Raw genomic sequence first — 13,998 nt, forward strand, 5'->3', positions numbered from 1 at the left:
TCTCTTTCGAATTCCTCCTCACTCCTGCCTTGTCACCTTCCTATGCCATGTTCTACTACTTCTCTCACCATGATCAGTCGAATTACCAGAAATTGCAGAATATAACTGAACTATCCCGTATTTGCCGTGAAAATTCAAAGAGGTTCTGTTCATGTGCAATCATGAAAATTAAGGACACTACATAGGAATAACACAATTTCATCTTTCTATTAACAGAGAACTATAAGCTACAATGAGGTACAACAATCGCCACCATCTTTTGTATTTTTTATAGTTTAAATTATTTCTTTTGGACTCCACGCTACAAGAGTAATAATGACAATGTTCGTATGTACTAAAATACAAATAAACCTATAGAGCACTTTCTCTCTGTACAATATACATAATTTTTGCTTTTATCTTTTGAAACTAGCTTCACTTAATTATTTACAACATTATGTACATATTATTTCACAAGACTATATATATAATATATATATATAGAGATATACAGTATTATGACAACTGAAATGACAGCAACAGAACAATGACTTAAAAGTTTCTGAAACAAAAAAATAACACACATGCAGCAATTACTCCAAGGACACACAGAAGACCAAAAATTAAAAATGCACCCATCCCCAATATTTCTTGGAAATAAGGGTCATGAGATGTATCCATCACATAAATGTATGCTTCTCAAAATATACAAATACTCAAACAGATGTAGTTTGAAAAATCTATCACAACTCTGAGGTGGGCATTTAATGACTATACTAATTTTATCCAAAGAAATATAATAAAACATGTAAAGTTGGCTAGTTTTTTTATGAATTTACTCAGATATTTATCATTGTATTTTTTCATAATAATATATATTAATAATAAAATTTATAAACCGCACAAGTCACTAATTACATATGTAAAGTTCGCTTCTTTTTCATAGAAAACTTTCGTTATTTACAGGTGTCTGTTACTTATCGCAAATTTTATTTTCTTTGTACAGTTCTCATATATATTATATATATTATTTATAACTCTCAACACTCATAAAAATGTCCAACAAACAAGTGGGATGAATTCACTGAGACAGAACAGTGATGAATAGTGAATCCCTTGTTCCGAACGCAAGACAAGTAACTAATTTACATGTGTTAACTATGTATCACAATTTATTTTTCCTCCATAGAAATGTAAATATAACAACATACATTTGTTACACACTGTGGTCCACAAGTGAGGATTGAAGGGTGCTTCCATCAACTGATGACTATTACAAAATATGTAACAACAAACTGTACAATCAAAGTCATCAGATATTATAATCACAGCATTAACAAAACAATCACGATCACAAGAACAACAAAACTAAATTTGCCAGTAACTTTCTTTACAAATAAATACAGATAGCTTTGTACAGATAGCATGAAAGTATCAAGAACAATAACATACTCTAAGTAGATTGCACGTCAAATCAACTAGACAAATAAAACAGATTAAATCAGACTGTTTTTTCCTTCTAAAATTAAATATACAATGGAAGTTCTGGGCAAAGAACAAGGATAGCTGCTGAAAAATATTGTTTTCTTTCCCAATATGCTACCAAGCTGATTTAAAGCACATTCATGTAAAAGTGAGACAGGAATTTGTCCCCACACAAAGGTGTGTAGAAATTCAATTACAATTTCATTCATTCTTGATTTACAGCTACATATGCTCTCTCTCTCTCTCTCTCTCTCTCTCACACACACACACACACACACACACACACACACACACACACACACACACACACACTAGCAATATTAATCCTTTGTCAGCTATCCTAGCTCAAACCCAGAAAGTCTCCAAGTTCCTTCATGCACCTACACAGCTCACAACACACAAAGACTCATATAAAAGGTATGAAACTAGAAGACTTGTAAACTGCTCTGAAGCAGATCATGGGCTATGTGCTCATGACATTTACAAATTCAGCAATCAGTTACTTACTTTGCATTGCTCAAACAAGGTGTACATAAAAATATTATATTGTTTCCATTTGTCCAATATACCCCTTAAAACATGCCTCGCCATTTTAAAAGCAACAGCAAAAAGTTTTCACTGTCCAAAATAATTTGAAAAGTATATTCAAGCAGACAATATCTGAATAAATGAAAAACACCACAAATAGAAGAGATAAGATTGCTAAAAATAATTAAAATACACAATTTTTACAGCCGAGTATACAAATAGCTTCATCCATATACATATATTTTAATGCGCAAATACACTCAAACATACCAACATACATTCTATAAGTTAATTGCTTGCAAAACTTCCTAACAGCCATATCAACAACAAATGTCAAAGTAAATAAAATTATCTGTATGTATGGATTTATGTATGCTTGTATATATTATACAACATGTGTACGCATTTTACAGTACAAAAGTCTTATCACAAAAGCAAAATGTCACCGCACAAACATTACTCTGCGGAAAACTATTTAACATCTTGCATATATATATATTCAGAGAAAATATCTCCTGTTTTAGCATCAGTTCACATGTATACAATATATATGTATGTAATATATATATCTATTTAGTTTTATTTAAAGTTTGTGAATGTTGTACTGGCCAAAATAATCATATCCCCACCATAATAACACAAGCCACTAACTCTACTACTAATAGTATAAATGTTAAGAAAATAAAAGAAACTGAAGAAAGCGGAATAAAATCTGTCAGGTGATATGCATTTTCATAATGTAAAATTGAAGGTCTGCACTCATAAAAGTACCACAATTTTTTATTTTATTTTAAGAGGAACTAATGTAAGAAGCTATATACCTGTAGATTCCTTCTTTGATTACTTATCAGCACTGACTTTAAATTTAGGTAGGATTAAAAATATCAGAAACAGCATTCCAAAGAAAAAACAATGATGGTCATCAAATAAAGTGGTAAAACTAGGAGAAAACTGTACCCTCACCACTGCACAATACAGAATCAACATGTAGAAAGAAAAAAGTCAAAACATGCTTAAGTTACAGAACTGAAGAACAAAAGAAACTAAAGAAGCAAGAAAACATATCAAATCTGTCCATGTGAAAAACATGTCCCGTCTTTTGGGGGAAGGGGGAGGGAGCAAAAGTTAGTTCTACACATCGAAACGTCAAGAAAAAATTTCAAAAACGAAATTTGTAATTATAGTTCATCCCAAAATCAACTTCATAAAAACATGAATATTAAAGAACTCTTAAAATGGTAACGCTGCACATATTGGCACAACCTCAGGACTAAAAGTTAATGCAGATGGAACATCTAAAATTATTTTACAGTTCTGCAACAAAATCTGTACATAACCTGAATACAAAATCTGCAAAGCAAATTAAATTCTGCCATTTTGACAAAGGTCACACTTCTCAAAGAAGCAATGCTATTGGTATATTAAAAACATTTGAAAAATCTTAAGCACTTTAACTTCATCTTCAATTAATATTGTGATTACTTTTTAGAGTCCTCTGAATTACAATGACCCAAAAAATAATTTGAAAGGAAGGGAAAAAATGACTAATTCATGTAGCGCACTGGCCGATTACAACTGTCAACATGGCATTAATGTATGGAACAGTCACTGCTGTTAACTGCGTACAAGACTATACATTTATATGAAAACATTTGGATGAAGATACCATTGGATAAAAATAGTGTTCTTAATAACTTTTTCAAAGCTATTTTCTTTTCACAAGTTTAACAAGAATTAGCTCATTTCAAGCAATAGTCCGTAACACGAATAATTCTTTGTAAGTAATGCACTTCCTTTAAAAAATTTAACACACAAGGTATAAGGCAATTGGTACAAGATGCTGTTTTTGATATTATAAAATCCATTCATGCAAATTTTTCTGCCACTAAAAAGCAAATATCCTTCAAAAGTAACTGTTTTACAGCCACAGATTTAATGTCAGTCCGTATCTGTGTCACTGTCAAACTCCAGCAATCATTTTCCATCTCTTGAAGATCTCCTCCTCTTACTCAGCATCATCTCCGACTCAGAAACTGAAAGAACAAAGACATCATCAATAGTCCAGTTTTTGTCCCTTTTGCATACTGTTTATTAACATTTTCTTTGTGATTTTAAGTAAAGTTTACAAATTAAAATATTTTCAGTGAACTGTACACTACATGCATATCATCCTTAATGCGGAGAACAAATTTACTTGTAACAAAAAGATGTAACAGACTGCTCTTGAAACTTGCATTACATAACTTCTTCAACTTTTGGTTTGGCTGAAAAACAATTTGTATTTACTTTCTCAAATGTATGTATATATTACTAATGTGAGGAATGCATATGAAACAGGGAATCACAACAGTTCTAGAAAGAACATGAAACTCAATGAAACCAGAAAGCAAAGTTATAATTCAGTCAATGATGACATGAAGTATTCACACCCTATGTAAGTCTTACACTCCGAAGCACATCCTGGTACCTGGTAACGTGTAAAAGACAGATGTGAATCCAGAATGTAGACTGAATGCTTCAGTAATTACACTGCAGCTTGCCCTTTTGTTGCATGATGCCATGCAAATCGTGGATGAATGGTAACATGCGGATTTCATATTCCTACATTTCCAAAAGCATTTGAAATGGTGCCCAACTGAAGACTGTTAACATAGGTACCAGCATATAGAGAAGTTTCCCAGATATCCAAGAGGCTCGAAGACTTCTTAAGTAATAGAACCCCGTATGTTGTTCTCACAGCGTGTGTTCATCAGAGACAAGGGAATTGTCAGGAGTGCCACAGGTAAGTGTAACAGGACCACTCTTTATTCTCAGTATACTTAAATGATCTGATGAACAGCATGAGCAGCAATCTGCAGCCAGCTGTTTGCCAATGAAGTTGCTATATGTTGTCGTCGAGTGACTGTAGGAGGATACAAGATGACTTATACAAAATTTTTAGTTGGCGCAATGAGTGGCAGCTTCCTCTAAATGTAGAAAGTAAATACAGATGAGTATGAAAATAATCCCTTTATGTTTAAATACAGCTTTAGTAGTGTGCTGCTTTACACAGACACGTCAATTAAATATGTACGTGTAACATTGCAGAGTTGAAGTGTGTATGTGTCCTGCTACATACTAATATTTCTTTCATCTTCATTTTTGTAAGACATTCTGGGACTTTATTCTTCATGTAAGAGAAGTATGTTTTGCAATATTCAATGTTATTTACATAATAAAAGCGAATCCCCCCCAGTAACGAGTTCCTTCAATTTCTTGACCTCAGTCTGACTAAAAAAATAAAAAAGTACTGTGAGTGAAACAAACTGCAGGAACATTTATATCCTTCAAAGAATGGAGACTCCAGTTTGGAATATGAACAATATTAGGAAAAGTGGAGATTGCTTCTAACCGTGAAGGCGACACAATGAGTTGCAGACAGGCACAATGAAAAGACTGTTACACATTTAGCTTTCGGCCAAAGCTTTCTTCAGGACCCCCCCCCCCCACACACACACACACACATGCAAGAAAGCACACCTCAAGCACAAATGACCACCACCTCCGACAGCTTACTTGTACGAATATGTGTGGTTTCTCATCTGAAAAAGGCTTTGACTGAAAGCTTAATGGGTAACAGTCTTTTTGTTGTGCGCATCTGCAACTCAATGTGTCACCTTTACGCTAATTAGTAATCTATCCTTTTCCTAACATTTATATTCTTGCTTGTCACAAATATCTCACCATTTATTCCTCCAAATACATTGCAATTTCTGAGAGAATAGTTAGGCAGGAAATTAACAGCACACCTTACATTGCTGCGAATGAATCCTCAACAATGCTGTAAATTTGTTGTCCAACACGAAGATTGCACAATACAGTGAGTGAGGGAAGTTGTATGACTAATTACAGGTGAACACCATAGTACTTCCTGATTTTAGTCACTCGTGAGGACAGGACTAGAGAAAGTTGAGGCCAGGAGAGTTACAGGCTGAAGGAAATGTTGTAAGGAGAGTTCCCACCCGCACAGTTAAAAAAAAAGTTCGTGTAGGTTGTGTAGCAGACAATAGAATGAAGCATATCATGCTGGGCAGCTTGCTCTTCAACTAGGTGGTCCAGCTGCCTCTTGGCCACAATTTGGCAGTGGTCACTCATGCGAACAGACAACTTGTTAGTTGTTATGCCCATATAAAATGCAGCACAGTTATTGCAGCTATTGGGCTTAACATCTTGTCAACATTGAGGTCATTAGAGACAGAGCACAAGCTCGGATTTTGTCAATGTTGGGGGAAGAAAATCAGCCATTCCCTTTCAAAGGAACCATCCCGGCATTTGCCTGATCTGATTTAGGAAAATCACGGATGGCTGGATGTGGGTTTGAATCGTCGTCCTCCCAAATGCAAATCCAGTGTGCTAACCACTGCGCCACCTTGTTCAGTGTAGTAGATGCCTGTGACAGGATTGGCGTAGTTGGCTGTGGGAGGATGTAAGGGAGAGGTCTTGCATTTAGGTATATTGCAGTGATATGAACCATTAAGTAGGAAACTGGGAGCAGGGTTTGAGTACGGAGGGACAAGGATATTGTGTAGACTGGGCAGGCAGCAGAATACCACTGTGGGAGGGGTGGGGAGGATATTTCTCATTTCAGTATATGATGAGAGGTAGTCAAAAACATGGTGAGAAATGGCATGTGAGATCTGTTTCTGGTCAAGGTTGGCAGGGTAATTTCAGTCTGCAAAGGCCTTCCTGAGACCCTAGGCATATTTCGAGAGGGGCTGCTCATCACTACACATGCAACCACTATGGGAGGATAGCCTGCATGGAAGGGACTTAGTTGTGTGTAATGTGCGGCAGCTATCAAAGGTAGGTATTGCTGATGATTGGTAGGTTTGTTGTGGACAGAGGTACAGATGTACCCATCCTTGAGGTGGAGGCTTGACATCAAGGAAAGTGGCTTTTTGGGTTGAGGAAGATCAGGTGAATCAAATGGAAGAGACGGTGTTGAGGTTTCTGGAGGAAAGTTGACAGGGAATTCCCACCTTCGGCTCAAATCATGACAATATCTTTGTGAATCTGAAACAGGTGAGGCATTTGTGATTCTCTGTGTTTAGGAATGATTCCTCTAGATGGCCCATGAATGGGTTGGCATAGGATGCCATGTGGGTGCCCAGTGACTAGGGGATGCCTTCAAAACAGAAGTAACTGTGGTTGAGGATGTAGCTGGCCATGGTAACCAGGAAGAAGATTGTACGTTTGGAGTCAGTTGGGCATTGGGAAAGTTTGTGTTCAACAGCAGCAAGGCCACGAGCATTAGAGATGTTCAGTTATGGCCACACCGGATGCACCTCGCTTGTTGCCTAGGTACCCTGCGACTCGCATTGTGCCAAGTGCTCGGATGCTTGATGACCACATCTGAGCACCAATGCCAGTCACCAAAGATGTGTTGCTCGCTCACACTGTGGATACGTCTGTTCCAATTATGAGTCAGGAAATGCTTCTGACAGAAAATATTTATTTGAAATATGATCTCGTGCAGAAACTGCCATCACGCGGGTTACATAGTATTAATTATGAGAGGTGAACAGTGTGAATTCAACATGTTGTACGGACAACTTTGCGAGTATTGAGGCACAACTTTTGGTTGTTTACAAATGACTGTAAAATCATGCGACATCCTTCTCATTGCTATTGCAGAAGAACTACAAAAACAAAAGACAAATTATGGAGCTAGTGAATCTGTAGTTACATCGATACTCCACAATCCATCTTCTGGCACGTAGTGGAGGGTACCCCATACCACTAATAGTTGTCTCCTTTCCTACTCCACTCACAAATAGAACTAGGGAAAAACGACTGTCTATATGCTTTGATTTTATTTTATTTTAACTGGGAAGCTAAAACAGCTAAGGTCCAACCCACCACTGCCCACACCGAAACTAAGTTTATTGTGTAGTATCGCTCCCTGTATATCTAGTAAAGCCAACCAATGCCCTTAAATAGGGCAAGGAGTCCCTCTACCAGTTTTTTGTTAGACACAATTTCTTCAGGTCTAGCTGTCCCGAAGATTCTGTATCTTTTACTCTCCAATGCCATGCATTCGAAGATTAGGTGTGATGCAGTCTTCACTCTCATCAGAGATCCTACATTATGGTCCTCTTCTGTCATACCCATTGTGTGTAGGTGTTTTTTGAAATTCCCATGACCGGTCATCAGTCCAGTCACGAGTTTGATCTCTTTTCTGTTAAATCCAGGATTACAGAGCTTCTTTTAAAACATGGCATGGGCATCATTACCTTACCATGTTTTTGTTTGTGGACCTTGGTCCAATATCCTATGTGCTGTTTCCTAAGCTAGTTCCGCAGTTCCAATTTGATCATAGCCTTGGTGATTGTCAGGACAGGTTCCAGTCCAATAAATGGAGTTGTTGCTTCGATCCTAGCCAATCTGTCGGCTTGTTCATTACCACAGATCCCCGAGTGGCCAGGGACCCACACTAGGTTTACCCTATTGCTTCCTCCTAGCTCCACTAGAGCCCTGTGGCATTCTTCAAAAATCTTAGATCTTGTTGCAGGAGCTGCCTGGCTGTCTGAATAGATGTAGATGCTACAGTCCTTGTGTCTATATGCCTTTCTCATATCTTACCTTCATGGTCCTTACTTGCAATATATATTGGTGGCAACAGAATAGTTCTGCAGTCTGCTTCAAATGCCAATTCTCTAAATTTTCTTAATAGTGTTCATCGAAAAAGATTTCGCCTTCCCTCCAGGAATTCCCTCGAGTTCCCGAAGCATCTGTGTAACACTTGCGTGTTGTCTGAACCTACCAGTAACAAATCTAGCAGCCAGCCTCTGAACTGCTTCAATGACTTCATTTAATACAACCTGTTACGGATACCAAACAGTCGAGCAGTACTCACTAATAGGTCGCACTAGTGTCCTATATAGGATCTCCTCTACAGATGAACCACACCTTCCTAGAATTCTCCCAATAAAACGAAATCGATCATTCGCCTTTCCTGCCATAATTCTCACATGGTCATTCCTTTTCATACTGATTTGCAATGTTACATCCAGATAGCTAAATGGCACAACTGTCAAGCAGGACACAACTAATTCTGTAAGAACATTACAGGTTTGTTTTCCCTACTCCTCTACATTAACTTACATTTTTCTACATTTATAGCTAGCGGCTATTCATCACACCAACTGTTCGTCTAGTGACTAGATTAGTCACATGCCGCTCAGTGTGTCCGTACTCTTTTAAGTTCACAGATGTTTGTTTAGCAAGGTGAGAGCCTTAGTGTAGAGGGAGTTGGCATAAACAGCGACAAGCAGGACACTGGGTGGTAAAGGAATAATAACTATGGAGAGTCTGTGAGGAGGTTAGGTTACAGGTAATAGGCTGAAGGTGTTGGTCCCCAAGGGCAGAGATTCTCTCTGTGGGGGCACAGTTACCATCTACAATAGGTCATCCTAGCTGGTTACTTTGACACCATAACTCACATCCCTGCAATACACCTAGATGCAAGATTCATCCCAAACATATCCTCCAAAGACCACCTATTCCAGTCCTGTCGCAAGGATCTACTACTCCATCAAAAGGCAGGGCCATCTGTGAAAGCAGCCATGTGATCTACCAACTTAGTTGCATTCTACATGGGCATAACAACTAACAAGCTGTCTGTCTGCATGAATAACAACCACCAAATTGTGGCCAAAAGATAGATGGACCATCCAGTAGCTGAGCAAGGTGCCCAACAAAACACTTCACTTCACTGACTGCTTCAGAGCCTGTGACATCTGGATTAATCGCACCAACACCAGCTTTTCTGAATTGCACAGGTGGGAACTCTCCCTGTAACATTTCCTTCATTACTGTACACCCCCCTCCCCGGCCACAACCTTCACCAGTCCCAGTCCTCCATCTGCCTACCCCCTTCCATGCTCCCACTTAAGTTACTACATACGCCTCTTATCTGACCAACGAATCTACATAGTTTTCCCTTCTCTACCCTCCCATTTCCCACCTCCTGCACAGCCTCCCAACACCACACCTAGCAGCCCTACCCTGTCCCCACCATGTCCACGCATGCTGCTACAGGCACCACTAGCATCTTCTCCCACCCATAACTGATATTCATCCCACACCCTACCGCACGCTTCTGTACCCCTACTGCTCACCCTAGTTACACTGCTGCTCATGTCAGATGCAGTCACAGTTGGGTCTTAACACCCGGAGACGACAGTGGCCTTGTGTGAGAGTTGTGTTCGTGTGCATGCATGCTTGTGTGTGTGTGTGTGTGTGTGTGTGTGTGTGTGTGTGTGTGTGTGTGTGTGTTTTCCAATTCTGTAGAAATGTTCTGCCTGAAAGACAAAATATTTCTAGCATTCTTTTTCGTTGTGCCTCTTCTATGTGGAGAATTGCAATCTGTCCTTTCTATTTGTTGTCATTACATCTTTGACTATTTCCTTCAAGAATCCAATAAATCTATAATTAACAACAAACGCCAAAGGTACCCAAAAGAAAATTCTCATGCTTCTTAATGCACTGAGCAGTTTAAACAAGCCTGATACGTCAGGTTCACCGCTGGAAAAAAATATTCAAATTTCACTAAAGAATCCGATAAACCTATAATTAACAATAAACAGCAAAGGTACCCAAAAGAAAATTCTCACGCTTCTTAATGCACTGAGCAGTTTCAACATCAGGCTTACAGCTGGAGAAAAATATGTTGAGAATGGGTCTCACTCAAAGAATCACACCGATTTTCTCAAATATACGAGAGATGTTTGAAGGTATGTTTAGATGAGCCCTATTTGGCTGTAACAGTCCTGCCATCAACACTACTGCAATGGAAGGCAATTTTGCAATATAGCTGGGCAATACATCTGCTGCTACACAATGTACTGCTGAGGGACTGACAGTGTTGTCCCCTCAAGAATGGAGACTATTTCATAGTGCAGGGCAATGCCTCTCTCTGCCCTCAGCTGTAAATGCTTCCCTCTAAATCTCACCTTTGTTTTCTACTTCTCTCATCGACAGTGCTGCAGTCACGTGTCTGAGTGAACACAATACGGTTTCACTATAGTTTGAAACGTTACACACATTAATAATATAGCCACACATTTTTGTAGTTGTTATGGGTTTGTTGTGTGCAGTAATGGAGAAATGGACAAAACAAGAGAACTACGAAGTTTATAAATGCAATTCATCTACGACCAGAGCTATGGGATGTTGTAAGTAACATATACGGAGATGACTATCTGCAAACATCACTGGCAACCTGTTGCCGATGAGCTAGAATCACATCTGATGAAGCACACAAAAAATTCTGAACTCTGCAAACCTATGCCAAATACAAGGCAAAAAAGTTGCACAGGAAGAGTTCTGCCACACGGTTTGCATTTGTTGCCATGGGTCCCTTACCATCTCGATACGTACCTGAAGCAGGAACTGACAGTCTAAACGCGGTGTGTACTGGTGGAGGGTGGGGAATAAAAAAATATGTCCCTATTTCAAACTTCCCTTAATGAAATCTTTCAGTCCTACCACCACATTGCAGACATGCGGTGTGAGGTTTATTGATAATAGTGAACATTAAAGAGGTACATTAAACTATTGTACGAGCTCTGGCAGCTAAAAACCGAAGGGAGACCATCAATCGTGTTGTAACTGTTGTACAACCTCTCATACACACATCAGTTTTAGCAATTTTCCGACCAACCAAAAACGTGTGACATTATGGTAAATCCTGGAACAGGGGTGTACACAATATCAGTTTGCAGGAAATTTTATGAAGCATACTGCTTATTTAAAAAGAGAATACACCCACAGAGTCTGATTACTCTCGTTCTTTCTAACTTGATTTCTGTTGTGATTTAAAAGCTCTAATGAGCACTCACTTCCAGTGTTCGTCAATTTTGAGGTGAAAGGGGTGACCCCTCATAAAATCTTGAGGCCTGGAAATGTATTGCCGCAAACAATGACAGGAAATAATGGCTGGTAATGCTGTTGTACATGTGGCTGCAATGTTGCCAGACAACATTGTCATGATGTACTGTTAACAGTAAGCAATTTTTACGTCTCATCTAAACATACCTTAAGCCTATTACACCCTTAATGCGGGTACGGCACAAAGAAACGCTGTAATTTATTTTCAGGAGCTACTGTCTTACAGTGTGTTCACAAACGTAAGCTGACAGTTTTCTACTGATATAATATATCAAAGAAAGTTATATTGCACACTCCACTCACCTGGGCTGGCAGTTGCTCCACTTCTCGTTTTCCTACGGCCAAGTTCTTCACCGGTGTTACTTCCACTATTAGTTGCAATACCAGCATTACTGCTGCCAGTCTGCACCTGACGAATAACCGATTTAGCTGCAGTGCTTGCCACAGTAGGTGCAGTAGTAGTAGTTGTCACAGATGCTGTTGAAGTGCAGGCAGCTGTAGCAACAGATACCGTGGTGGCAAGCCTAGTGGGAGGAGGTGAAGCTCGTGCTGGTGTTCTTCCTGCCATTCCAAGTGTCTGGCGTACAGATCTCCGAGGTGTATCCTCCCCTGTCCCTGTGGCTCCAGTGCGCCGTACAGCGTCTTTCGAACTTGGAGCCACAGTCCCCAGTCCTGATCCACCAGGGGAGGATCTCGAGTTCACAAGGCGGTTGTTTGTTCGAACTTGCAGTCCCGCGGTGCTTCTGGAGGTAAAAAAAAAAGAGTTATTCTGTAAAATATACTTGACAATGTCTTTGAGGCTTACTACAAAAATACATCCTCATTCCTCCTTTTGATCAGAACATTAATATATGCATTTCAGAGACTGCCTCCTTTGTACATTGTTTACAAAGTACGGGAATAATGATCTGCAAGTATTCAGAATAACTTACTATACATACTTTTTTACTATAAACAAACAAACATATGAACGAGCACAAGTAATTTTGGTTTATTATGTGGAGACTGCTTTCAGAAATCCAGGAATGAAGCATTTACTGGCGACACTATGGGTGTTAACAATATCAACCATTAGAAAAAAGGTCCCTATTACTTTCTTGACAATATAAATGATAAACTGCTAATCCATCACATTACAATCTAATGCAATAGGATAGATAAAAAATCTACTCACAGGGGAAAACACATATAAAGATATTGAAATTTGCGAGTATTTGGAGTTGGTGGCTCCTTCTGGCAGAAAAGCTGAAGGGAAAAGAAAAGCGGTGAAGGAAAAGGCTAATGGGATGAGAAGGGAAGACTGATTGTTGGGAATTGCACCAGAAGGGATTTGGAAACCTGAGGTCCAAAAGGTGGAAGACAGGATGATATGCAAGACCGAGACTACTCACAAAACATTGTGCACAAGTTAATAAGAGCGTACAACTAAGTGCACTGTATGTGGTAAGGTGGGGGACAGGGGGAAAAAAAAAAAAAAAAAAAAAAAAAAAAAAAAAAAAAAAAAAAAAAAAAAAAAACAGGCAGGTCAGATAATAAAAGGTACAGAAAACTACAAGGAAATGAAGAAAGGAATAATTACTAAGAAGAAATAGTGAGGCCAAATAAATTAACATAAATTGCCTAGCCTTCATTTATGTTAATTTCTTTGGTCTCCAAATTTCTTCTCAATAATAATTCCTTTCATCACACCCTTTTAGTTTTCTATATCTTTTATTTTCTGACCTGTCTATTTTTCCCTGCCCCCTCCATCTCTACCACATACAACGGACTTAGCTTTATGCAATTTTAACTACTGCAAAATGTTCTCTGTGTGTGTGTGTGTGTGTGTGTGTGTGTGAACTCTGTATTATCCTGTCTTCACACGTTTTAGATCTCAGGTTTCCAGACCTTGTCCTGAGTAATTTCCAACAATCGCTTTTCCTTCTCATCCCATCCAATATGTCTCCCCTGACCTGGGGTTCTGAGCGACTTTTCTGAACTCTCCCATTTCCTAAACCTCACCAGACCTTTTCCTTCACCTCTCTTCTTGCCCCTTCAAACCTTCTGTCAGAAGAAGGAGCTCCTGACTCCGAAAGC

At 38.9% G+C, this 13,998-nt stretch overlaps 1 protein-coding gene across 1 annotated transcript in view; it reads right to left on the reverse strand.

Moving 5' to 3' along the window:
- Positions 1–208: 208 nt before the first annotated feature.
- Positions 209–13,998, reverse strand: part of LOC124620062 (nascent polypeptide-associated complex subunit alpha, muscle-specific form-like) — a 59,926-nt gene continuing 46,136 nt past the window's right edge. Inside the window, exons 10-11 of the mRNA XM_047146730.1 lie at positions 12,226–12,665; positions 209–4,025 (exon numbers count right to left, since the gene is read on the reverse strand). Coding sequence (XP_047002686.1) covers positions 3,967–4,025; positions 12,226–12,665 — 499 coding nt within the window. The 3' untranslated portion in view covers positions 209–3,966. The remainder of the gene's footprint in view (positions 4,026–12,225; positions 12,666–13,998) is intronic.

This window comes from Schistocerca americana, chromosome 6 (genome assembly GCF_021461395.2).
Source record: "Schistocerca americana isolate TAMUIC-IGC-003095 chromosome 6, iqSchAmer2.1, whole genome shotgun sequence".
NCBI classification, from domain to species: domain Eukaryota; kingdom Metazoa; phylum Arthropoda; class Insecta; order Orthoptera; family Acrididae; genus Schistocerca; species Schistocerca americana.